This window comes from Melospiza georgiana, chromosome 8, assembly GCF_028018845.1.
Source record: "Melospiza georgiana isolate bMelGeo1 chromosome 8, bMelGeo1.pri, whole genome shotgun sequence".
Taxonomy (NCBI): domain Eukaryota; kingdom Metazoa; phylum Chordata; class Aves; order Passeriformes; family Passerellidae; genus Melospiza; species Melospiza georgiana.
In genome coordinates, this window is record NC_080437.1 from 32,959,757 (window position 1) to 32,986,784 (window position 27,028).

Below are 27,028 nucleotides of genomic sequence, written 5' to 3' on the forward strand. Positions count from 1 at the left end.
TTCACAGATAGCCTGGATTTCACATTCTGGGAGGGCTGTAGTGCAGTCACAAATGACTGTTGTTTACAAATCCAAATTGTAACCACTAAAACATGGGGATTTTCTTTTCCTTTTCACTACAATTCAGCTTCAACAACAGGAGAAGTAACTTCAGAACTCTGCAGGCGAGCACAGCTGCTGTGCTTACATATTTAGATTGGCTTGTGCCTCTGAAGTTTGTTTTGTTTTGATATTGATGTATGTTTAATAATGTAAATGTGTGTTTGTGTGTGCATAAGAAACTCTTGGCCTTGGACACTTCCAGAGGTGGGAAGTCCACAGCCTCTTTGGGCAACATCTTGTTGCCAAAAGAGGCAAAATGTTCAGGCAAAATGTAAAAAAATGTTGTGTTAGTACAACTTCTTAATGCAGAATCCAAATCCAGCCCAGGATGTCAGCAGCCCAAATGTGCAGCACCCTCATTATCTGTTTGGAGCCTGCTTTTACAGCTATCTAGAAATCTTTTTACTTCTCACATCACTATGCCTTGAGAATAGTGATCTTGTCACTCACAGCTTCTTTCTCCAAAGTTGAACTGGTGCATTTGTATCTTGATGGACTTTAGATGCACATAGAGGTGAGAATTAGAGTTGTCTGTTGGACAAAAGATCATTCTTGCACCCTCTTGAAAAGCAAAAATATTTCTGTCCAAATAGCTGTCTGCTGTTGTAATCAGCCCCTTATGTGAATACTTCTGAGACTACCTTGTATTTTTATGTGGTTCCTGTGTATTGAGTCAAATCAACCATGGAAAATAATAGCCTGCAAATTGGGTTCTGTTTCACTTTGTCACATTGATGAGAAATGTCTGGCAAGGTGCTGAACTTGTGCAGCTGCTGGACCACTCTCTGATTTTCTGTAAAATGGATCCTTGAGGCATTGCAGTCTCCTCTATGATTATGATGATCACATTATGAACCGTGTCACAGACACTTCATAATTGGAGAGAAGTGCTGGAATATTGCTGGAGAATAGCTGGTTCTTTATGGAAGCCTATGGACAGAGCTGGAAAGTCTCTGGGGAGCTGCTCCATCTCTTTGTGCTGTGGGGAACAGAGATGGACATGATTTGTTCTGGAGAACAAAAACCAAGTGCTAGTTTTGAGCTTGTCCTCTGCTGCAGTCTCACTTAACAATTGCACCTGTGATGTTCTGTGTGGCTGATGGGAATGCAGAGCTGGGCCCTCCCTGTTGTCAGATACCAGGTCAGTTTTCTTCCAAAAGCTACAGCAGACTGGAGTCTGAACATTTTGAGAGACTTTGGATGGACAGGGAATGTCTGTTGATCTCTGAAATCAAATACACATTTCTGTCTTACCTAATTTTCCTGAAATGAGCCTGGAACCAATTGGGAGCACGGCAACAAATCTCTCTGAAAGCAGAAAGTCACAACAGTGTTTACACAAAGCTCTACTTTCTGTGCTGTTGGTTTCCAAAATGTTTCATAATGCTTCCCTGGGAGGAAGCAAAGCTGAAGAATTGGTGTCAGGCAGAAAAACAGGATAAGCTTTATGACTTCTGGGTTTTATTTGCTTGATTGTGTGTTGAAAACAAGTTTTCTCCTTTTGCCCACCTTCAGAGAGGCTTGGTTTGAAACTGAGGAAATAAAATTCAATGTATTGCCTTCATTTTGGACCAACACTGATAATCCTAGACTGAGTTGATTTTAATGATATATTCAAAACCAAGAAGGAATTAAATGGGTTTCAGAAACCAGTTTTTTTCTCTTGACTGAATTTAACCCTTTTGAAAGGAATGTGTTACAACATTTAAGTTTACAAGTGCATTGAGCAAGGAAGAGATGAGAATTGAGGGATACAAATGCCTCTTTCCTTCCAAAATGTGGGAATTTGCAGGGGGTTTTTTTGGGTTTGGGGTCTTCTGGGGCAGAAGGAATGTGTAGTTTTTGTGGGTTTCATGTTTCTCATGTGAACTGGATAGTAGGTGTTTGTCTGGACTGTCTGGTGCACAAGTGAAGTGATGCCTTTTTGAGGATAGCAACAGATAGAAGGCATTGAAATAAAGTTGTTTAATTCTTATAAACTAAACCCAAGGATTTTTGTTGAGGCTTTGTGGCTGACACCATGAAAAACAGCACAAAAAAATAGATCCCTTACACATAACCAGCCAGCCTGTAAAAAATGGACAGGAATGAGCCACAGTGCTGCTCTTCATCCCTTTCCATCATTCCAGGTTTTTACAGGAGATTGTCTCCTGAGTCCTGTGTTTAGTACTGCTCAGCCCCAGTCAGGAGGATGCTTTGTGTAGACATTTTCAATTTATTACTAACAACATCAAACTCTGGGGTGTCTGTTGTGTTTCAAGCCCAAAATGTGGTGGATTTTCTTGTAGCTGGGTGTGGGACTGGCGTGGTGGGGTTATCTGGGTGAAGCCAGGATGTGGGGGGACGGTCAACAAATAGCTGCCAGCAGCTCCATTTTTAAAAGGCAAAGCATTAATGGGTGCTTGACACAAGTGGGAAATGTCACCTGTTTTCTAAGCCCTTGCTGGTTGGGAATTTGGGCTCGCCGGGGTGCTCTGCCTGCAGGTTTGCTCAAAGAGAGCAATTGTTTGTGTGTCTGGTAAAGCTGCTCTCAGTCTGAGGGCATGGACAAAAGGGTGATGGTAGCCCTCTGTCTGCCTGTTATTCCTGTGTATTTTACAGGTTCCCTCAGGCAATTTATGGTAATTTCCTTGCTGCTAGAACAGGTTCAGCAGCATGAAAATGAAAATGTCGTTACGCTAATTAATCCATCCACAAGGAGTCTGAGAACAGCACTGATCATTCTGCATCCTACAAAAACCATGGCAGTAAATATTCAGAAATTAGACTCTAGGCTTGGAATGCTGTTCCTTGGCACTGTGGCACACACAGGGACAGCTGACACTGCCAGGAGGGTGGAGGATTTGTATGGGATCACCTCTTGTCCTAGAGCAGGTAATAAATAAGCTAAAACTGTTGTCAGGTGTGTTTTGTATTTCTCAGTACAAAATGTTTTATGCTAAAATACGGCATGGGCTTTTGGGGTGCTCTAATGCTAAGTCTTCTGAAAGCAAAAGCTTAAAGAAGCCACTGAAACACACCAGACATACTTCAGACCAATTTTGTGTTAACTCTCATGAAATCAAATTGAAGCTGCATGCTGACTTCTTTAAGGCAGTCATTTGACCACCCATCCTTAGCAGCCAGAGCATTGCACCAGGGGGGATGCTGTTCTTGTCTGCTTTCTTCATCCTGCATTTTCATCATCTAATTCTTTACTTGGGCCCTGAGGCCAGCAGGCCTTTGGATTCTGCTTGCTGTAATCTCCTGCAACAAGGTGCTCCCAGAGAGCATTTTCAGCACTGATCTTGTCAGCTCAGGGCAGGTGCATAAAATCCTTAAAAATGTCAGTCCCCTCCTGGCATGAGGCAGCTCCTTCCCTCTCAAGCCTGGCTCCAGCTGCCCTAGGGATCTTACACCTCAGGATGTTCAGAGACTTAAAAAGAAGCATGGAAGCAGGATGATCTCCTGTCGTCTGTGATGGTGTTTTTGCAACTCTGTTGTTTGGAAATGCCAACACAATTTGGGTATTTGGCTCGTGGACATGGTCTGCAGAGGCATGTTCAGCAGGAAAACAACATCCCTCCTTTGGTGTGGTGATGCTTGTGGTCCCAGTCTGAAGGCCAGGACAGAAATTTGGTAAATAGGAGTTTAAAGTTTTGTTTGTGATCCGAGGAATTCCGGCCTGGCTCTTACAGCAGTGGCATGATAGAGCCCAAAATCCAAACCAGAAATGTCTGTGCCTTGGCAGGAGGGAAAGCAAAGCAGCAAACAGCAGAGCAGAGGCTGCAGAGTGAGGTGTGGGGGTTTGGCTGCCCTCACCCCAAACTCTGCCCCCTCTGAGGGTCTGTGTGGGGCAGAGCCCCGCTCCTGCAGGGCAGCACCCACAGCCAGGGCTGAGCTCAGCTCCTGGGAGCCTCCTGCCCCTCTTGGTGGGGCTCCTCGGTTCCAGGGGAGGCTTTGGAGCGTGGAATCCCGCGGGGTGCGTGGTTCTCACGTCGCTGGTGGTGATTCACTGCCGGCCCTGAGAGCCCCCCAGCAGCACCGAGCAGGGCCCCTTTTGTTGTCCTCCCCTGCCTTTCCCGTGCTGGACATTTCAATAACTAAGCAGGCATCTTGGTTATTCATAACTCTTAATGCCATTAATCTCACTTGCAATTTAGATTAAGCAGTGACCTTAGCAACCAAGCAGGGATCAGTGGGGAGGGGTGCAATTATTTATGTTTTGTCTTGGTTTTATTTTTATTGGAAACACACACTAATGTTTGTTTCTTGTCAGCTTCAGTGTCCATCCTGGCTGCATCATCACAGGTCTCTCCTGTTTTCTTGGAATTAGCAGATGTCAGTGGGCTCAGGCTTAAAACTCTGGGACATTGTGTGTTTTCATGAGGAGTGTATCAATGCAAATAAAGCACTCACTCTATGTTAATCTAGATAAGTGGTGGAGCAGACAATGTGTCTATTTAAGTATTTGATCTGTAAGAACAAGTTAAGTCTGTTAAGCTTTACACCCAGCATCTCCTGGTGTTGTTTGGTGGTGGATAATTTTGTACCACGGTGACATGGATAGGGCTGAGTTGTGCCAGGTGATGCACAGAGGCAATTGAACAAATTGCTTCTGTTTTCCTTGAAAACTGTATTGAAAAATATCCCACTGATTTAACACTCTGCAATTATTTTACTGCTCAGATTTCATTTACACTCTCCAGTTGTGAATCAGTGCCCCACTCTTAGACCATTAAAAGATAAATGCTGAGCAAAAACTAATCCAAAACCTACAGCTAACAAAAAAACCCACCAAACCAATGAACCCATGGTTTCAATCTGAAGGTCTGTCACTCTGTGTAGGAATTTCTGATTTATCTATACTGGAATGAAATTAAGCTAAGGATAACTGGATTTTAGAAGGATGGCAATAAATGCATCTTTAAATGGCTAATTATAGACTATAATAATAACTACACCATGGCCATAAACTGCAGTACATATCTATTTATTAGGCACTGCTAAAGCACAGATGTTCCAATTTGTGTTAACCTTTCACTGGTTTTTGCCAGTATACCAAAATGGGATACATTTGTCACATGTTTCAGCTAACTTTTGTATTTGTTCTTTCATTTGTAGCACAAAGGTGCTCATAAAAGTAAGGGAGAGAAAGAAATTTGCTTTTTTTTTTCCATTGCTCTCAGTATCTGATAGCAGCAAGAGGTCATAGCTTGGCCCTCCAGGGTTGATTTGGGTTATCATCTTTCAAAATAATAAAGATTTTTAATTTTAAATTATGGTCTCACATGCAGTTCTGTGCTGTCCTGGTTTTGGCTGGAATATAGTTAATTTTCTTCTATTCCCTGGAACAAAAAAAAAAAAAAAAATTAATCACATGGTTTGGTTGGGTTTCTGTGCTTAGCTGTGGCTTTCTGAAGGAGGTTTCTGTGACAGCAGCAGTGCTAAATGTTGTTCCTGTCCCACAGCAGTGCAGGTGGTGAGCTGGAGCATGGAGGGACCTGGCTGGAATAAAAAAGTACACGATAAATGTGGTCTCACAGAGATCCCTTGTGGCACATCTCAGGGCGTGACATAGGGTTGGAGTCAACAAGAATATATATGGGAAGAACCAAAGCAAGGGTAGTAAATGCCTTGTGGTGTTCCAGCAGCAGCTTCAGCTCCTTGGGAAGGAATTTTAAATTACTGTCCTCTAGGGAGGTGGAAATTATAAGATACTTCCTCTGATATTGTGGACAGCCTTGCCATGAACCCTTTGATTCCAGGCAGCCTACAAATAAGAGAGGCTTTGGGGTGAAAGCTTCTTCCCAAGCTGCCTTCAAGGCTTTGGGGCCCAAAACCAGTATCATTTAAAGAAATAAATAATTAAATATTTATATACATATATATATATATATATATATATATATAAATAAATAAATAAATAAATAAATGTATATATACATAAAAATTATTGAGGGTTAGAATTATGTTTAAACAATAATCTGTTTTGTAAAACATTTCCCCAGCCTTTGTTTGATTGGATTTTTTTTATTTTTTATAGGAAGTACTGTTCCTTAGAGTTCTGGCAGCAGCATTCAGATACCAGAGAAACCCCTTTTTGCTCGGGATGTTTGGTTTTGCTCTGTCTTTGCATTTTCTTTCATGTGGTGCTTGTTTGTGCACAGTACCTCAATAATGCATTGCAGCTAGGAGGTGCAGCTTAATATTCAGCCCTGCTTCCCTGGGGAATGGATGTGTGAGGAAGGCTTTTCTTTCAGCAGGCTCTTTGATGTTCTCTCTGTGCGTGTGTGTATGTGTGGTCATGTTTATAACTTGTGTAAATGCCTGCCACGATGGACACTGAAGCCAGGAGCAAAGAAACAGAACATAAATTTCAGTATCTCAAACCTTATCGTGTCCTGCTCAGTATTGTTTTTTTGATGGAAGCCAAAATTTTCAAATTGGGTGCAAGTGACCAGAGTTTGAATTGATATATAAACACAAAATGGAATAAGACCAAATATTTAGGAGTCTGTAGAGTGTTTTAAGCAACTAATCAGTGGACATCCAGTTTCAATAAAACATTAATTTAGTAGAGGCCAAAATATGGCTCTTGCTTAAATGGGTGAAAGAGGCAGAAAGAGAAAATGATTAATTTTCGAGGATGGTACTGAATACTTAAATAGAATTTTCAGCAGTGGGATCACAATAAGTTGTTACATGGCTTTTAAACCCTAGGCTGAAGTGCCTGGGGCATTTTCAAATCCTTTGAAGCTACAATGAGATTTTTTTTTCTTTCTGAGCTACATCTGTGTGTTTTTAAGGTTCCAGAGAAGTTCTTACCAAATGTACTCAGAGTGTCAACACGGTTCTTGTATTTTTAAAAGCCCACACTAAATTTAGTGCTAAGTTGATGCTTCTTGGCAGGCCCGAAGGGTGAGCTGGGGCCAGGCAGGAGAGGTGGAGCTCCTCTCATCTGAGGTATTTCTTACCAGTCAGGATGGGCTGCAGCTTTGTAGTGTAGCAGATTTCATGGCCAAATCAGGAGTAAATCTGCATTTTGGCTCCTTGCACGTGTCGGCCAGAAACATCAGTTTAGTGTTTGTTATTGCATCCCATAGGCAACCAAGTCCCTCCAGTCCAAGGCTCAGTTGCAGCACAGCTTTTTGTGAAAGACCACGGCCAGCAGGAGTTCACAGTGCTGCAGCTGAGCTGCTTGGGTGGTTATTTCTCACGGGGAAGAGAGAAATCCTGTGCTCCTCATGAGCAGGAGAAGCTCAGAGGCGCTGAGCTGTGCTCTGGTGAATCTCTGAGCTGTGCACAGGAACTGGGGTGGGATGGAGGGGAGGAGGAGGCACTGCCTTGCCTGTGACACCCCTCACCATAACCCTGAGCCCCCTCTAACCCAGACAGATGAGCAGGGCCACAGCTGGGCTCCAAAGGCTGAATGAAGCCCTTCCTCCTGTCCTGCAGGTTTGCCAAGACCCGCAGTTCTATTTCAGTTTGAATGTTTGTTGCATAGAAACGTTGGAGAATGGAAAAAGAGCAAACCTGCACTGTACAGCTCCTGAAAGGACCACGCTGACTCAGAGTAGGATTCAATCCCAGCTTTCTTTTATTAGGTCTTTGTTTATTTAATAAATGGACAAGTGAAACTTGAAGGAGTTGACACAGGCATTTTAAGTGTACTCTTTGCACTTGTTAGGAGCATCCCTGTTTCCCTCAGTGCCAGGACAAACAGTGCCTGTGTTCTCCCTCTTGGCTTCCAGGTACCTGGTAGGGCTTTACTTAATTTGGTGTTTGCCTTTCTAGGGATTTTTCTTCTTTCTGTGAGAAATGAAATCCAGCAGGGAGCCATTATGATATTCAAAGACCAGGTAGAGCTACCACACACCAACTCAAGGGACTCTGGGTACAGAGATGGAATTTTAGTGTGTTGGCCAATACCATTGATTTCCCATACTGGATGGGAATCCTGGAGTTATTAACCATTTCATATCTGCTGCCAGAGAGTATATAGGACATTTTCATACACTTTAGGCACTTTCTGTGTGTTCACTGCTGCAGGGTTTGGGGGTCACTTGTGGCTCAGGCACCAGCCCTGCTCCAGAAGTTCTGGAGCTCAGTCCCTGAGAGAGGCACTGCTGCTGCTTCTCTGATGGACTTGGGATGAGTCTTGAGCAATGAGATGCTAGAAATGAGGGTTTGGCTTTTGTCAGAAACTAAACAACCCCAAAATTATAACTTGCTCGGAAGCTTGTGGCAGAACAAAGTGCTGGCTCACAGGCTTTCCCCTATAGTTTAAAAAAAGTAAGGAAAAGAAGAATATCATTTATCTTCATACTGTTCATAAAACAGAATTAAATTTTAGGCAGCCTCTGGAAATGAAAATTTCTTAATCTTCTCTAAACATTCTTGTTTCCTCTTATCTCAATAACAATTTATTGTGGGTGCACCCAGAGAATCAGAACATTACACATGTAGTCATTCTTCTGTCAAGCAAGAAAACCCAACTGGATTTATGCAAGCAGAGAAAAAAATCCCAAAATTGTTGAAAGCATGAGCCTAATGAGGCCTCCACTAGAGCATAAAAGCTGTGCACTGATAGGGGCATGGAAGTCAGCACGTTTTAATATTTTTGTTAAATTTATCTGATCCTTTTGACCCCTCCGCCCGGTGATGTATCCAGAATTGTTACATAGCTTCAAGCCATTTGTATCCCTAGAGTTTCATCCCTGATACAGGCAGCAGTGCAGCTGATTTTTTTTTTTTTTTTTGTTTTTGTTCCTTTAATGATGTGAAACACGTCTTGTATGTGAATCATCTGTTACTTGCCAACGACAGGGATGTGGAGAGCGATGGTGCCCATCCTTTTCAGCATCTCAGAATTCCCAGTGCCCCGGTACCTCCTCGATGGCAAAAGGACGAGCTGATTTGCAGGATTTGGAAATCTGTGGTCCTAAAGATCCTCCCCACCTTTATTAAGCATCCCTGTCCAGCAAGGGGGGTCTGTGCAGGCAGGAGCAGAATGGTTAAAGCGCCCCAGTGTCGGATAGAGCTGCTCCCACTTTGGCTTGTTTACCTTGGCTGCTCATGATATTCTCGCTACGTTCCTCACGGAAGATTCCATTTTTTCCCCCGCAAGAGGGATGAGCTGGTGTGTGAAAGGAGCAGAAATCAGCCGTTCTGCTCGTTACTGCTCCGCGCCAGGGTCCCGATGAGCGCGGCTGCTCGGGCTGGGGGGAGATGTGTGCGCGGCGCCCGGCGCGCACGGGCATTTGCATTTCAAATCGGCTGAGTCAACACAATGTAATGGTCCTGCCTGCAGGTCCTTAGAGAGCCACAGTAGCTGACAATGTGTGCTTAAAGGGAGGGTCTGCTTCTCTTCGTCTTCTTTTTTTTTTTTTTTTTTTAAATTTTTTATTTTTTTTTAAGCCGGTTTCCATAGCCAATAGTACCGTTCCAGGCGCCTGCACCGGAGCTGTTTAGCAGATGATTACCCCGTCACGGCGGCCGCGATTTTGTTTTATTTTATAAACACCGTTCATCTGGACAGGAAAAAAAAAAAAAAAACCCAAAAAACCAAAACAAGCCCTAAAACCGAGCAACAACCCACCGCCAAAACTGGCAACGCTTCAGAGAGGAGAAGCTGCCGAAGTGTTCGTGCCTGTGCTGCCACTGATGCGAGCAGCTGTTCCCATCTGCAGTGCAGCACCGCAGCCTCCACAGAGCCGGAGCTGCCGGGGCTGCTCGCCGGGGGGATTCCGCAGGAAGCCGGCCTTGCTGTCGCCTAGCCCCGAGCCCAGGGCACGCTGAGGATGGGAGGCTCGCAGTCGCTGCAGCAGGCACAGACAGGTGGCCTGGTCCGGGAGCCGTCTGAGGCCATGTAAGTGCGGGTGCCGTGCGGCGCCCGGGCTGGGCGCTGCCGTGGGGGTGTCTGAGGCCTTTGTTCGCCGGGGTGCGGGAGAGCTCCGTGCCGCTGCCGGGGCACCCCGCTCCGTGTGTGCCTGCCTGCTGTGCGTTCTGTCTGTCCGTGTTTCGGGTGCCTGCTCCGTCAAACACAATGAGCACGGCCAGCGAACAAAACCCCGGCCCCTTGCCCGTTCCCGAGCCCACCGCCACCTCGGTGTTGTCGGTTTAAAACGCCCAGCGTGGGGCTCCGTTTCACTGGGCTTTTTTCAGGGCTTCTCTCTGCACGGATGCTGTGTTTTCAGCATCAGCCTTGTCACATCCATCCCTGCCGTGCTGTTAGATTCTCTGTGGAGCATAAGCAAGGTGTCCTTAGGTCTCTCCTCGCTGAAGGCCGGCTCGGAAAGATTTGCTGCGGGAGGGAGGAAAAAGGAGGCAATTTGTGCTTGTTCAGAGCGAGTTAGCACTGTTCTGGGTGGCTAAATCACATATAAAAGTGCAGAAATGTGCATGTAGGAGTAGCAGCATCGTTTCCCATTTGTAAATAGGATTTAGTAGTTTATTGGTAGAGGATTTGGCAGTTTACTTAGCCAACAGTCTTTTCTCCTTAACCCTGCACCCCGGGCTGGTAAGCTGGAATGCTAGAGCATGGACCTTACCATGGGTTTTAGAATGGACTGCCTTGTCTCCTTTTGTCATTACAGTTATATAAATCACATTTATCTTAACATGCCTGACTACTGTGTTCATTACTGAATATGTATTTTGGTAAGTTTTAGGTATTTATCCATTAGGGCTAGTCTACAAATGAGCCTCATATAGGTCTCTTTAAATTTTTTTTTTCAATTTAATGTGTGCTTGTTAAGGTAGCTCTGATTATGGTTGAAACATCATTTGTGTGTTTGAGATAAGTGCCTCAGAGCCATTGGGGAATGATAGAGCAGTAACTGATAGTTTTGCCTCTGTAATAGGCCTTACAAGTGGGTATCTGCTCCCTATTGTCATATTCCAGGATATCAGCAGATAGCTTTGCTTGACAGTGTCTTGTTATATTTGTAAGATACAGGCCTAACAGCATTTCTGCATCCTTTGTTCTTTTGATGCGTAGCTTCAGCAATTAATATTTTTTCCCCTATAGTTCCATCTGACATTCCTATAAAAAGCATCTATTTTAATAGTATGGTGGAATAAAAGGATGCCTCATTGTCTTTAAAGCACCATAAATGACATTTTCATCTGCACACACTGCTGTTGATTATTAACAGCAGTCCAAGGACTGGGCAATAAAAGACATGTTGCTAAAACAGTGTTCAGGCTTTTTGTCTTCAATTTTCACAGCCTTTTAAGAATGCATTCTGTTGGATGAACAAGCTCAAGGTGTATATATATATATATATATATATATTTATATATATACTGATGAAGGTGAATATATATATATATACACACACACACATTTGAGGGGCACTTGAGTACGTTATATTGTCATCTCTCTCAATGATTCCTTTTATATACAAACCTACTCATGTTTTGCATTAAGTCATTCCTGTGGGGTTTCAAGATGATCTTTTAAGGGCTGACATAATCAACAGATGCACTTTTAGCACAGGCATCATTCAGCAACTGTTGATGTCATTGGGAAGAGTTTGTGGACGGTATTACTAATCTTGTATTAAATAAATCACCAAGAGATTGTGCTGCTTTCTTCAACTAAATACTCTTCAAAATGAGATAAGAATGGAGGTGTTTCTCTATCATGGGCCTGTTTCATGAAACAGGAACATCCTTGTAGCATGTCATGGTCATCACTTCTGGTGTGAGGTTTTAACTTTCTACCCTTATCACTGTAACTTTTACCAGTGCTTTTTAAATGAGGTTGCATTTGGCTTGATGTGCACGCATAAGCAAATTCCTTAATGGCAGTGATGGCTCAGAGGCAGAAACATCTGGCCATGTCCCAGGCAAGTTGGGCAGCTGCCCACGCAGCTCCAGCATCCCTGAAGCCATCGCTGCTGCCATCAGCATTGACCTGAGGAGAGCTGCTCCACAAAGGGACAGCGGGGTTGGCTTTGCCTGCCCTGAGTTCATTAGAGTAGGAGGGTGTCAGTCAGGAATCATTACTGGAGTAGAACAGCATCAAAAAAACTTCAGAGGCAAATTCCTTATATAGCTGCTGCTTTAGGAGTTCCTCCAAAGTATCCAGCGTCCATCCTATGATGGACTTCTTGATGAAATATTAGGGAAAGTTGTAGAAATAAATTGGTGTTAGAATCCATGCTGAAAAGGGGTCTAGGTTAAGATTTTATCTATGATTAAATATGCTCTTTTTGCATGCATATGCCAAATTCCCAATTTTAATGTAAATTTGTTTCAGGCAGGATAAAAGTATTTGCAATAAACTCGCTATTGCTACTGACAGCCCGGGGTGTTCTGTCGCTCATTGTGGATTGTTAGCACTCGCTGGCAGCAGACAATTGCCCTTTTATTTAAAGAAAAAAAGAAAAGTCAATTTGGAATGATAAAAAAGGGAGAGCCCAAGGGAAGCCCCTGACAATAAAAGTTAACTGCAGATGAAAGTGGGGTGGCTCGGGCCTCGCTGCTGACGTGATGAGCTCTGTCGTGTGCTTTGCAAATCGCAGCAGGCACCCTGGTGGCCACAGACCGAGCTCAATCGGGGGCACGTTTCCATCAGATAATAGGAGTGAGCTCTGCTGAAATCAGAGCCGGTGACAGTGAGATGATGCTCAGTGTGCACGGATCTGTTGGGTGCACACCCAGCTGGAGATGGCATCCTTGTGTGCTCTGTCTGACATGGCACTGCTGCCCTGCTCAGGGTGTGAGCACAAACCAGCTTGCCAAGCGCTGCCACCTTCATCTTCAGTGCTTCGATTTGTAAGAGCAGTATATTTCTATCTCCTGGCAACGTTTTTTAAGTATTGGCAAACTGGAAACGTTGCTAGGGTTTTAAAAGCTGGGAGCTCTTAGGCATTTTGTCATCCCTGAATCATTTGGGGTTTTTTTAAGGGGAAAGGGTTTCTTTCTCCTGAGCACGAACCACACCTTGCTTTTCTGGTTGCATTATGGTTGCTGTCCTTGCAGCAACTGGCAGGATTTACGTTCAGTGCCCATTTCGTGATCAGCCAAAGGGGTGCTGATGTGTTATTTCCTCCCATCAGGAGCTTCACGTGCTGCGTCTCTAACGTTTGCATCCCTTGCCAATCCAAGAGGAAAATGACTGAAGCCTGAGCCAGCTCCCACTGAAGTTGGTAGTGAAATGCCCACTGACTTCAGTGGGAGCTGGAGCAGGCTCCAAGAAAGAAATTGAATGTCACTGATCATTGGTAGCAGGCCAGGCTGCTGGCGTCCCAGTGAGTTGTTTTTCAATATTTCTTCTGCTGCGTGGTCTTTTCTTTTGTTTGTTGGTTACAGGGGAGACTCAGAAAAATATAAACTGGATAGTCTCAGACTTCTGCACAGGAGATGTGAGCAGTTTTCTTTGTGTAAGGGTCTGTAAACACATGTATTTATAAAAGTTATGGCTCCTTATGTGTAAAAAAACAGCCCTTGGTTGTCTGTCTTTCAAACCTGGAAGAATCCATTGTGCGGTTCTTAAAAGTTTGAAAGAAAATCAGTCTGGTGAAATATTTGCACAGTATTATATGCTCATACATAGGAAAATGGTCCAAATAAATGTATATACATGGAAGAGTGGGGTATATATATATATATATATAATTTAAACATATTGAAAGAATTTGAGTCTTGGGAGGAGGGGAAGCTGATGTTACTGAATTGATATTTAGTCTGAGTTAATCCCTTGACAGACAGTTCTGCCTATTGTCAGCTTATTATGTAGAAACATAAATTTGTTTTCTTCTTCCTCTTACTGACAGCCTTCAGTGAGCATCCCCCATCAGTAATTAGAGGATGCTCTATCTGCTGGGCTTGTCTGCTAAACAGGGTGAATTGCTGGAAGCCATGGGGATGTTTTGCTTAAGATGTACCAGGAGTAACGAGGAGATTCTTCTGTCAGGCTTCCCTGTCTTTCATTCCAGCCTCCCTTATTTGAGCCCAAAGGATCTCATCTCTGAAGTCAATGACAGCGCTCCCTTTGATAGGAGAGGTGGTTACATCAACCACTTCTTCTGTCGCTGGAAGTAGGCAGGTCACGTTTAGCCTTGAAAATAAAATGAAAAGCCCCCAGCCCTGTGTTAACAAGGCACAGCACACGTCTGGCAAACCCATGTGTGCTCTAAAGCTCTCCATACGGAGTGGGGTGCCCTATGCCACCTGTAATGGAGCTGCTGTCATCTATTATGGATTATGACATGCAGGCAAATTGGAAAATAAAAACTGATGTGAGGTGGTAGGAACATGAATGAAAAGGCATTTCCTGCACATGCATTGTGGCTGTCATTTACCAGCAGAGCTGCTTCCCTGGCTGCGTTTGCTTTTTTGCTTTTTGCTTGCCTTGACCCAGCAGTCAGAGGAACTGATTGTTAGATTTAAATCAAAGATGATCTTCAGCGCTCTGTGTTTCAAGAGATAATACTCTGGGTGCTTTGAATGTTTCTCTAACATGATTACAGCACACAGAAAAGCACTTCTGTCTCTTACAAGCACATTTCCTTTGTTTTAAGACCATGCACTTACCATTTTTGTATTTGCTTATGTCTTATGGACACAGTATCCTTATCCACCTCTGATGCTTTGTAAGGATTTAGCTGTGTACCAAGCTTCTTATGTAGTCCAGGTAAACAGGCTTTTGAGTGGCAAGAGGCAGAGTTGTAATTACACTAGAAATTCAATGCAGTTTGCATTCTCTTGGAGAAAGTGGGCGGGTTTGCTGTTAGAAGCAAACAAGCAAATGTGTTTTTACTTTGGAAAAAGCAAAGAAAGGAAAAGTGTCATTTCTCTTCAGATCCTTAAATGCTCTTAAGGAACCATCTGAATTTAGTAGCAGGCTATGGATATCATGTTTTGTATTCCCATTAGAAGCAGCTTAATGGAGAAAAAATTGAATTAGTTTCCTATTTCCGCTACAGTCTTAAATTTTTTTGTAAGGCAGGTGTTGGCCTGAGAGCCTTCATTGATGGTGACACTGGATAAGATAGTGAGATCCTTCCCTGGCTCTGGAAACCAAATTGGAGTTTGCACATGAACTGAATTTTGGTTGAAGCCCCTGTGGATGTGTCTGAGACAGACCCTGGGACAGCTGTAGAGCTCTGTTTCTTGTTTGCCCTGCAGTATTGTTTGCTACAGCTCCTCTCCCTCTGCTGCAGGGAGTGATTCAGGGGATGAATGGATGCTTGGGAAACCTCTGAGAGGAAGAACTGGGGCTGTTGGTTCTGTTGGGGCAAATATGTAAACTTTGAGACAATCTGTGTCTTTCCATTTTAGGCTTATTTGAGTTTGATTAATCAGAATCCTCAGAGTTATGTCCAAATTTACATGGTACAGTTTTCCTAAACAAAAGCAGCTTTTTCTGTAGAGCTTAATGTAAACCAGGTTGTATCTGACGCAGGGTACAATTACAATCACATAAGCTCCTGCTCCTTTAGAGCTCTGATTTCCTTCAGCATAAAAACCTGCACTTATTGCTCTTGTTAATAACAGCCCATTGCTCTCCTTAGAAATGAGTCCAGCATTGTGCTGGGAAAAGGGTTTGGTGATAAAGGAGAGGAAAGATGGGCAAGGAATTCAGATCCCTTTGTTTATGTTCCCAAGTGCCGGACCAAAGTGGGAGCTTGGGAAGGGAAGGTTCAGGCTGCTCCTCACCTGGCTGAGCTGGGCAGTCCAGCTGGGGAAATAAATGCCACTGGAAATCAAGGATTTGCTCTTTCCGTCACTCTGTGGTGCTGAGTTGGTGCTTCCTGAGCCAGGGAAGGGAAGGGAAGGGAAGGGAAGGGAAGGGAAGGGAAGGGAAGGGAAGGGAAGGGAAGGGAAGGGAAGGGAAGGGAAGGGAAGGGAAGGGAAGGGAAGGGAAGGGAAGGGAAGGGAAGGGAAGGGAAGGGAAGGGAAGGGAAGGGAAGGGAAGGGAAGGGAAGGGAAGGTTTCCCTGAGAGTTGCAGCAGCACCATGTGCCCATGGAAGAGGTGAATGAAGGCAGTGGGAAACCCTGCAGAGCTGCACCGAGCTGGAGCAGCAGCTGGATCTCACCCACCCGAGGCAGGAGATGGAATGAGTACAGCCCAAGCAGAGATTTTGTTGTTGTTAAGAGGTCAAGATAGATATTTTTTGTTCTTTTTTCCTACTGCTTGCTGGCCACGTGTCAGTGCATGCAGCTGGTTTAGGTGTTGAAATAGAGGAGTAAGGGTTAGAGAGGATCTTGCAAAGTCGTGTGGGGAGGCTGTGCAGGGGCCCAAAAGGCAGAATATGGGGCAGGTTGGAGGCAGAGGGTCTCTCCTCCTCTGTTTCCTTCTCAGTGAAGGTTCTCCCCGCCTCTCTTCTCCACCCCCGTGTAATCCTTGTCTCCTTTCTGGAAGGAAGGGCCGTGCACAGGCACTGCAGGAGCAACACCCCTTCCACATTCTGGTACTTTCAGCATCTCGGTGCTCCCAGGATTGGCCAGTGCCCAGGAATGGTGGCTGTCACACGTCCCCCCGCGCTGCCCTGTCCCCAGTCCTGCTTTGGAGCTGCGTGGCAGAGCTGAGGGGAGGCTCTGCAAAGGCACATGGTTGCATTTAAAGGGTGGCTGCAGTAAACAAAGCAATTCCCAACCTGTGGCTCTGCTCCTGATGAATTATTGATCCGTTCCCCATCGGTGATGCTGTGTAGCTGGAGCACAGGATGATTCTTCATGGGGCACAGTTCACACAGTGATGATTCCTGGATTAAAATGTGAGGCCTTGGGACTAAAAGAAGAGGAAAGATACCTACCAGGGGTATTAAACATTTCAACATCAACCACTGATTTAAACCCCAACCCCTAACCCACTAGGGTGAGCAAAATGCATCACTGCCTGTGATTATTGTCTATTAACTGGTTATATTTGTTTTAGGCATTTCCCACCTTTGATATTGGGGTAGTCTGCATCTTCCTTAAAAGATTTCTGTGGTTGAATATTCAGCAGCCTCTGGTGATTTAGGGACACATTAGTATATTTGCAGTTGTGATGTCTGAAGAAGAGTGCCTTTAATTAAATTGCTTTTTCCTGTTGTACCTCAGGGAATAAAGCATCTCCCTGAGAAGAGCGTAGGGATTTAAAAAACAATTTCAATTCTGAGTCCTGTTTCTGTGGCATAGATATTTTCATTATTCAGGCTGAAGCCAGTGAAAGAGAAAGCAGGCTGGCCAGAAAGGATGGAGGATTGTTTTATTATTCATTTATATCAGTGGTGTTGAAAAACATACCCTGCCAGATCTCAGGAAAAGCAATAAAAAGGAAAAATGTAACATGATTTAGAGCAATATGGGGAACTTCTTGCTAATCAGTTAGAAAAATGATTTAAGTAGATTGAAGTGCTGCTGTAAGTGTGCCATGTTATATCCCGCAGTCTTTTTTCCTTCAGATGTGGTTTCCCACAGCTTGAGACATTTCTCTAGCATTGCTGTGTGAAAGCAGGAAATGGCTTTTGTTGGGGGAGTGGGAATTTGGCTTCTGCACAAAATGTGCTCAAAATTGCTGAATAAACAAGGAGAAAAAGCAGGAAAAAATAATTCCTTCTTCCCATTTCATTTATGGTAGGAAGACTGCTTATAAGACAATAGGCTAAAACCCAAAATTCAACATTATTTTAAGATGATTATGCCCTTTTAGTTCTCCTCCACTGCAGTTCTAATCCTGTTCTCTAAATATAACCATCCTGTGAGGAAAAACGAGCCTTTTTATAGCAAGTGATTAATGTTTAAGGTATTCATAGTTTTCTTTTTGCAATCTATTATAGCAGACACATTTCCAAACCCATCTCTGTGGCTTGGATAACACACAAGGTCTTACCTTCCGTTGCTGAAGTCCCACATAATGATCTGAAAGGGGAAGCCATAGCATTTTATTTCTGTTATCTCACCTGTGTTAAAAGAGAAAATGCAGATTCTCATGTCTGAACTCAGACACTGAGTTATCCCAGCACTTCAGCTTGGAACCCCCGTTGCTGGAAGAGCTGGGAAGTGACTCAGTGCCATCAGAGCAGCAGTGTGTGACCGTGTTCACCCGTTCACAGCAAATCCACCCCGGTGTCCATCAATGACACCTCAGCTGAGGTGCTCTGGGGCAGCTTCAGAGGGTTTGGCACCCGTTGGGCTGAGGGTGAGGGGAGGCACAGAACTGCTGAGGGCAGGGGATGGCTCTGGCTGCAGGGTCACCTTTCTCCTTGTGCCCCAAATTTCAGCCCTGTGCCTCACCCGGCTGCAGGGTCACCTTTCTCCTTGTGTCCCAAATTTCAGCCCTGTGCCTCACCTGGCTCTGGCTGCAGGATCCTCCTCCTTGTGCCCCAAAATTCAGCCCTGTGCCTCACCTGGCTCTGGCTGCAGGATCCTCCTCCTTGTGTCCCAAAATTCAGGCTTGTGCCTCTCACCTGCCTCTATTTGCAGGATCACCCTCCTCCTTGTGTCCCAAAATTCAGCCTTGCCCCTCTCACCTGGCTGCAGGATCACCCTCCTCCTTGTGTCCCAAAATTCAGCTTTATGCCTCTCACCACACATCCTTGTGGGCTGGCAAGGGCCATCTTTGTTGTAATAGTGGTTATTTTACTGGGGAGCTGTGTTTTCTGTAGGAGTGTTTAAGCTGAAATAATATTAAAATCTTCCTCTGGAGAGGAGCGGCTGCCCTGCTTTCTGCACACATCCCTGTCAATATGAGCTCTTGTGCAATTGTGGTTTCGGTGGAATGGGATTTATTTGACATTTGAAGTGAGAATTGGATTCTCATTTTAAGTGAGAATTGCAAAGGATGCTTCTCTCTGCTCCATAGCTCAGGCCATAAAATGAACACGTGATGTTATCCTGCTCTCGGGTTGAGCAGAAAGGCTCTGCTGAGAAAGAAACTGCAGAGGATTTTGTGGAATATTACTCTGAATGCAAAACATGATTTCTGTTTAATCAGCTTTGATTGTGTTCTTTTACAAAAACATTTTTTTTAAATGGCCCTCATTCTGTCTGTCCTCCAGTATTGTTTTTAATTATTGCTTTAATGCATCAGAAAAACAGCAGAATAAATAATGAAGATACCAAAGAAATTAACCTCATCCCAGTTCATAGATTTCTTCTATAAAATTATTTGAAATTGCTGTGGTAAAAGGAGCTGGAGTTGTACTTTTCATTGAGCCATATCCAGTTTTAAAGTAAAAATAAAAGAGATATGGTAACTCAGCGGTGGTGACTGTTATAAAATGCAAATGAAAAATTTAACATGATTTAAAGCAATATGGGGAACTTCTTGCTATAAAGTAGGACTTAAATATAGGATTTATATAAAGTAGGACTAGACTTATTTTCCAGCTTTATTGTTTAAGCTGAAATAATCCTGTGATGAAATTATGGCTTTGTTTTGATGGTCAGACTTTGCAAGGCAGGAGGGAACCTGTAGAGTGTTGCAGGTGAGTAGCCCAAAGTGTGATTGCCTTTTCTGTGCACACATTATATATATGATATATAGGATATATATTCTCTATGTGTGCCCCACACAGCAGCCAGCAGACTGAGGGATTCCCCTGTAAGGTGATGCACTTTTCAGTGCAGACTCAGCACTGGAAATCTGAATTCCCACTGGCTTCTGCTCAGAGGTCTGGGGCATTGTGCACGTGACTGGAGCAGACCCTCAGAGACCAGTACCCTGTGGTTTTCCTGTGTCCACCTTGCAGGTACCAAACATCATTTTATTACATTCTCCAGGCTTTATTCTCATCATGTGGGACCATGGTATCATGCCTATGGGAGCTGAAGGAAAGCTTGGTGATCTGTTTCCTTCTCAACATCATCTTCTCTTGTGGTTGGTCTCCTCACAGTATGGGTTTGTTGTGAATTTATTCAATCCTAGGATGGGTGATCTGGTCACTTTTCCCTGGAGTAGTGTGAGAGAGGCCCATTAATAGTTAATGGCCAGAAATGTGTCCCTGAAGGAGCTGTCTTGTAAATGGAGTGTGGTGACACCAAGTGACTTGTTGGTACCTCCCCCAGCTCCTGATTTAATTTAAGCATCAGATCCAGCTCTGAGAGCATTCCCAGGGGTCAGAGGCAGCAGGACAGATGGCTTTCCATGGTCCCTGCAGTGTCACCCATCTTTCATCTCCAGCAGGCTGGGCTGAGGTTGCAGGCTAAAGGTTTCCACAGAATCAGAGGGGTTGGAGTTGGAATGGACCTCTGGAGATCATCTGCTCCAAACCCCAGAGGGGCACTGAATTCTTTTGAGACACCCTATAATTCCAAAGGTATGTTTTATTAGAGAAAGGGAAAATGGTTTGTGAGGTTTATGTCACTCACACATATATTTGCATTGTTTTCTAAAACCATGTATTCAGCAGATCTGTGGGTGCTGGGTTTGATAGGGAGACTAATTCCAATTTGGTAGATGCCAAAAATCAATACCTAAAATAACCAGATAACTGCACCATTCTATCTTTATTTTCTGTGGGTTGCTGTACAAATTTAAATCAAAATTAAAAATCAGTAGGGATATTTCATATTCAAAGCATGTAATAGCTAACATGATGTAAAAAGAAGCTAATTATTGGGGAATGTCATGTTAGCTGGAAGTCACTGGGTAGGCAAATATTATGTAAAAATCACAGCATAGAAAGTTGGCACATCTCTGATATTATCCTAACCTAGTGCTGGGGTTAAGAAAATGACCTTTTCTTGTAGCTGTGGAACATTCTTGGTCCTCTTGAGTAGGCCCTTGGGTCAGCTAATGGCTGCTGACCTGAAGTGGTAACTTCATCTCCAGGAAAGGAATTACCATTTGGGCTCTCCTGATGTTCTTGAATTGTGATGCAGAGCTGTGTTTGTAAGAGTCTGAAGAAAAAAAAAAAGAAGAGTAAAGACTGTATATGTCTCTGTATTAGATTTGTGTAACTGAACCACAAGTGATGCCACAAGATGAATTATGAGAGATTGTCAGTTATTTAATTTTATATAAACAAAAGGGAAAAGCCCTCAAATGTAAAATGTCATGAGCAGTCATTTGCCCCCTCTGGACTCTGCATACATTTATTACAAGAAGCTGTCCTTGCTGTTTAAAGGTCCCAGCCTGGGTGGGTAAGGCAAATTTGAACTGAACTCACCAAGAGCACTAAACATGATGAATTTCAAAGGTCCCTTCCAATCCAAACTTGTTTTATGATTCTGTGTATGTGCAGCAGTTCAGAGGCAAAGCTGAGAGCAGGATTGATCTTCATCTGGAGAGATGTATTGCTGGAACATCGTGCCTCAGTGTTCTTTTTGTGTTGTAGCTTACTTGGGTTTGGGGGATTTTTAGGAGAAGATCATTTTAACCACTGAAAATGACACCTGGAAATCTGAAAGGGTTTTATCAGATTTTTACAGTGAATGAGCTTTGACTGAAATTAATGCATCTCTCTGAGTGCCTTGTCTCTCTGGCTTTAGAAACTCTGAAGTTGGAGTTACTGAGTGTCTTTCCAGATCTGTCAGCCTGTGTGGGCCTTGCCACTGCAGTGAAGGTGCCTGCTTAAGTAACACACACAGCCAGATTGACCTCAGAAGGATGCAGCCACTCCTCTTATCTTGGATCTGGGCTCATCAGTAAACCACACCTGAATTATTCATGCTGGCTTTATGAGGATCATCTCTGAAAATGATCGATGGAGGTGAAACTACAGAACTCATTCCTCCTTTTTATTTCCAGCTCATCTCCCAGTGGGAGATACCCAGAATGAAAGCCAAAATTAATCTTCAATACTAAATTGAACAATCTAAAAAGTTGGTTGGGTTTCTTTTTTCTCCTTTTCTCTCTGATTGAGTTTCCTCTCATGGTGCATGATAAATTGTTCAGTAAATACTCATGTGAAATTTATACCTTAAATTTATGATATAACAGCTGCAAATGCTTTGCAGGGCCAGGCCTGATGGAATCTGTTTCCTTTAGCTCTTGCCACAGATGGTGCTTTTGCATTAGCACTGCAGTGTTTGCTCATCTGGGTCCTTCATGCCATGGCCTTGGATTCTGTTTGCCTCAGGTCCCTGCCAGTACCTGGTGCAGGAGCTGAGGTGATCCCATGGTGCCAAATTCCTTGTTTGAGTCCTGAGGCTCAGGGACAGGTCTGCAGAGAGCTTTAATGAGGGTTTACATTTCCTAGAGGGATGGATGTACTTGGACAGACATTTTCCCCTTGAGCTGCAGCTCTAGCCAGTTGTAAAGAACATGGGGATCTAAAGATGAGATGGAGAAAAAAAAGACAAAATGTCCATTTCTATCTCCTCTCCCTCAGGGGGTCCAGCTGTACCTCAGGAAAAGACTGCAGGGGTTATTGCCAGTTAAAACTGGTCAGGGAGGGAGGGATTGCTCATCTTCAGAGTCTCAGTCTCTCTGTACACCTCCAAATGTCACTCACACTGCAATGAGAGGGCAATCTGCAAACATCCACATAAACCTTTGCAGTCCTTGCTTTCATTGCATCTCCCTCCGAGCACTCTTGGGTGGCAGTGAAGCACAGTTTGGTTTTGGTGTTGTGTGTGTGTGTTGTAAGATTGCCTGGTTTATTTCCTCCCAATGTGTCCTATTTCTAAATACACCATGAGAATGAAATTGTCATGTCAATAAAATATAGGGGAAAAACAATTGGTGAACAGAGTTTTTTGGGTAACAGGGAGAAGGTTGAGTTTATGGAGTGCTGGCAGGGCTTCAGTGATGTTGCTGACCGGTAGGAGAGACCTCAATTAGTCCAGGACGCGTTCTGCTAATTAGGGAGATAAACCATACATTTTCCTAATTGCAAAGTTTGGAAGGAAATGTACAAATTGAAATAGAATCTGTTCACCTTTGTTTTTGTGGTGCAGATCCCCCTGAAGCCAGTCTTGTTGTTAGCTGTGAATCCACAACCCTGGCTGATGGAGAGCAGCTCCTTTGGCTCCATCTCTCTCTCCTCACTCCTAGCACAGGCGGCACTTCTCAGTAATGCAGCTCCAGCTCCTGGCTTCAAAAATTCATAATATCAGCCCCTATTTCCTCTTCAGATTGTTCCTATTGCACATCAGTACATCAGTACTCCATAAAGCAGTCAGGCTTGTTTGTTTGTCTTGTTTCCTGAAGCAGGCTATGCACTAAAGAGAAATTCTATATAGATTTAGCATTAAATGAAGTAACCCCACAAAAGCCCATGGAGCTCCCTTGGCACATCCCACTTCCAGTTTTGCTCCCTTGAGCACCTCCATGGGAGGTGGTGCTGCTGAGCTCAGTCCTCCTGTCAAAGTCCTGCTTTTAATTTTGTTTTAAATTCTCTTTCCCTGCTATGGAATGAGAGCAGGGAGCAGGGTGGCACTGGCTGTGCTGCTGCAGTGTCAATATTGGAGGAACCCAAGGCAGATGGCAGCATTCCCACCACAGCCCAAGGCCACAGCTCTGTTGAAAGCCACTTTTTAATGAATTGAGTTTTCTGGTGGCAACCGGGGTGACCTCACTCCAGAGCTGTGTCTGCCTGGCAAGGGCAGGCAGGGAGGAGAGGCAGGGGAATGAAGAAATCTCATTCTTGCTTTCCAGCTACACTGACAAAAAGGCAAATTTTCCTTCTGAAATCGGGGAGGATTTAAGTTGTAAGAACCTGTGGTTTATAAAAAAAGGTACTGTAACTTTTGAGGCTGGGTTTCCACATGGCCAGAGGTGAGGAAGAGAGGTCAGCCCTGGTTCTGCCTGCATTATTTCCTCCAGGGATTTATGTAACAGGCTGGGCAAGAGCTCAGACTTCCCAGGTGAGAGTGGGGGTGCTCAGGCTCCACACGTTGATGTGGAGTTGCCAGATTTGGTTGGTCTGGTCTGATTCTTGGATTTCCCTGTTCTCCCCTACTGTGGGACCCCATCTGTATGTGCTAGATTTACTGTTCACTGGTGTCTTTCAAGAAGGGACATGAAAGAGACAGACTGAAAGAATGTTTTGATACTTCTGTGATCTGTATTTTTTCACCTGTTACGTACATAATCCAAAGGATACAGGTGGAATGATATGTATGACATGTTCTGAAGGTAAGCACCCACTAATTTCCAGGCTCCTTCCTGTAGTTCCCACTTCATCACTGCCCCACAAACAAGTCCTGCAGGCTCAAACTCTGCTGCATCCTTGGCTGGAGCTTCAGGATGATATTCTAGAAGGTACAAGACTCTTCCTTTGCTGAGAGCCTGCCCACAGCTGGACCTGTGGTGGCTGCTCCTTGTGCAGCTTTGAGTTGGTGCCAACTCTCAGGGTATATCACAATTTGGCAATCTTGCTTTGCACCAAGAACTGTACAGCAGCAGCATTATTTCTTTCTGTTCCATGTATTCCCTGAGTTTCTCAGAGAAAAGGCATTGTGAATTGAACTGGCTGAAATACATAATTTCCTTTTCACAGAAAATCCTGTTGTTCTGGGAAAATCTTTTCTTACCATTTGAACGTAGGACTGTGGTCTTGAAAAAATACCTCATGTAAGACAGATCATCTGTATTTTCACTAAGGAAAACTGAACACAATATTTAATATTTCCAGGATGCATGTTGACTTTGGAGCACAGTACTGGAATGTGCTTCCAGGCTTTATGCCCTTGCCCAGATCCCAGGCCATGATAAAGAAGGTTTTTCTGGTATTAAGCTTCCCTTCATGTTTCTTTGTTAAATAGAATTTTCTTTGTGAGCACAACTGCTTCTCATAACAAGGATTTGAGTTATGGTTAGGACAGTTCTTAACTTGATTGTACTAGCTGAAAATCAGGAGTGTTGCATCAGAATCTTTTGGGAATTATTAAATATTGGCAAAACAAAGCCATTTTCTGGAGCTCAGGCACCTCAACTGTCTGTCCACAGACTCAAGAGGTTTTCCAGAGTGGAAACTCAAGCAGGGAACAAAAAAAAGAGCAAATATTTCTATTTACTTCAAATGGTTATGCCCAATTCATCCAAGGAAGAGACCAAGTAAACAAAGGGACCTCCTTTAAAAGGTAGATAAACAGGCACCAATTCTGTACATAATTTAAGTAAGGAGGACACAGAACTCCTCCCTCAAGGCAGTTTAACAAATCCTCCTTTGAGTAGGATATGAAAATAGAGGTTTTTCCATTCCAGTTTCTGTATATGTTACAAGGCTGTACAGACAGTTTGGGAAAAAGGAGTCTAAACATTATTGTTTGAGTGTTACAGAGCTAGACTTGGAGTTCAAGTTGTAAAGGGTGAAACATTAATTAAATGCAGCACAATGAAGAACTACATGAAAGCCTGAGAGATATGAATTACTTCTCGTTTTGTTGGTTTAGATGATAACTTCCTGGGTTTATTTTTATGACACTGGGAAAATATCACACAACTCTCTTTCTCTTTGATTCTTCAACTTTAAAGTTTCCTGAACCAGCTCCATGGAGGGAGGAGAAAGCTTATTTGTTGTTGTTGTTGAATACCTATTGTGAAGCTTTATTTATAGAAGCCCTTTGTTTGCAGCTGTTCTTTAGGCTTGAAATATGTAGAACATAAAACATGGTGCATCTTTGGGGGGATATGGTTTGAAATGATGCAGTGTGCCTGTTCCAGTTTGACTCTTCTGTGGCCTGAGGAATGAGGATGGTTAAAGAAGTGGCACAAAGGGATTTTGAGGAGCAGATATAATGGAAAGCCAGACACAGTGGTTTTGAGCTGTGTAAGTTTGGGGAGGAAATAAAGAAATCTCCAAACACCCAAAGTTATAACCTAGTAGAGCTCTTTTTGTTTCAGGAGTAGGGGTGATGAGCCAGGATTTGGTTGGTGCAGGGTCATGATGTGCATCCTGATGGGATGGGAGCTCTCTCTGGGATTCTGCAGAGAAGAGAGAGGGGGAAAATTGGGACCACTGTGCTCCTTGAGGTGTCAGGAGTGACACTGGGGTCTCTTCTTCCCCAACTCTCCTAAGGCTTTATGCTGTGATAGAATTAGGCAAATGAATGTAAATCCTGTATTTGTTCTTCTGACATGGAGCTGCTTAAAATAATCATGGGTCTAGGAAACCAAACAGAGTCTGGCAGCTCTGAGTTACCTTCTAACTCAAGCAAAATGAGAGGAGTCCTTCATTTGGGCTGGGTTGTGGAGTGCTCCTGGGGGATGAAATGGCTTCTCATTTTATGGCAACGCAGAGCTACTGGGAAGAGGCAAATCTGTCCTGTCCTTCAGCAAACTGCTGTGTTCAATTTACTTCATTACAGACCAACAGTCCAAAACTGCATCTGACTAACAGAAGTGCTTATTGAATGTATACTGAGCATATGTTCAGTGCATATTGAACATGACACCGTTGTTACTGCATTCCTTGCTCCCAAACAAAGGATGAAATGTTTATCATTTGGGCTCAGTTTAAGTATGATCTATAGTTTCCAGACCTAGGACACTTTCTTATGGCTGTATACCTCCAAGAGCAAGTGATGTGTCCTTGAATGGTTTAGATCTTCACTTAATCTTTATGTTACTCATCATTTTGTAGAGTTGCTCCCTTTCAAGCTTGTGTTTCACCTGAATGACTCCATTTTGGGTGCTGCTGACACATTCCTGAGCTGGCACCAACCCATGGTGGTCTCTGTGTTTTTGTGTCCCTGTGAGCACATGGTGCCACAAAAGGATTATTGGTAATACCAGGATTCCATGCATTTTACAGGCTGTCTTCCCTTGTGTCACAAGGTCTGTTTGAAAAGGGCTCTGGTAAAATTCTGCTGGAAATAGGATGCAGTATTTCCACAGGAGGAGGATGCACAGGAGTTGGCTGCACCTCAGATACCTTCATGTCTGCTCTCTCACCCTTGAGGGCACACAAAGAAACTTGCTGCTGTTTTATATGTTTGGAAATTCTCATCATAATAGTCTTTTTATTTGTATTTTTTAGTTTATTTAGGTGTGCTTGTGGAAAGGAGTAGCGCAGGGATGTGCACAGAGAGGGCTGGGCCTCCCTCACACAGTGA

The 27,028-nt window shown here is 43.8% G+C and overlaps 1 protein-coding gene across 9 annotated transcripts in view; it reads left to right on the forward strand.

The window, feature by feature from the left end:
- Positions 1-9,197: 9,197 nt before the first annotated feature.
- Positions 9,198-27,028, forward strand: part of TACC2 (transforming acidic coiled-coil containing protein 2) — a 57,433-nt gene continuing 39,602 nt past the window's right edge. For 3 of the 9 annotated variants that reach the window (XM_058029624.1, XM_058029626.1, XM_058029628.1), the window contains exon 1: positions 9,199-9,952. In XM_058029624.1, coding sequence (XP_057885607.1) covers positions 9,885-9,952 — 68 coding nt within the window. In that variant the 5' untranslated portion in view covers positions 9,199-9,884. Of the gene's footprint in view, positions 9,953-27,028 lie in introns of all 9 variants that reach the window. The other 6 variants (XM_058029627.1, XM_058029629.1, XM_058029630.1 and 3 more) reach the window with 4 other exon arrangements.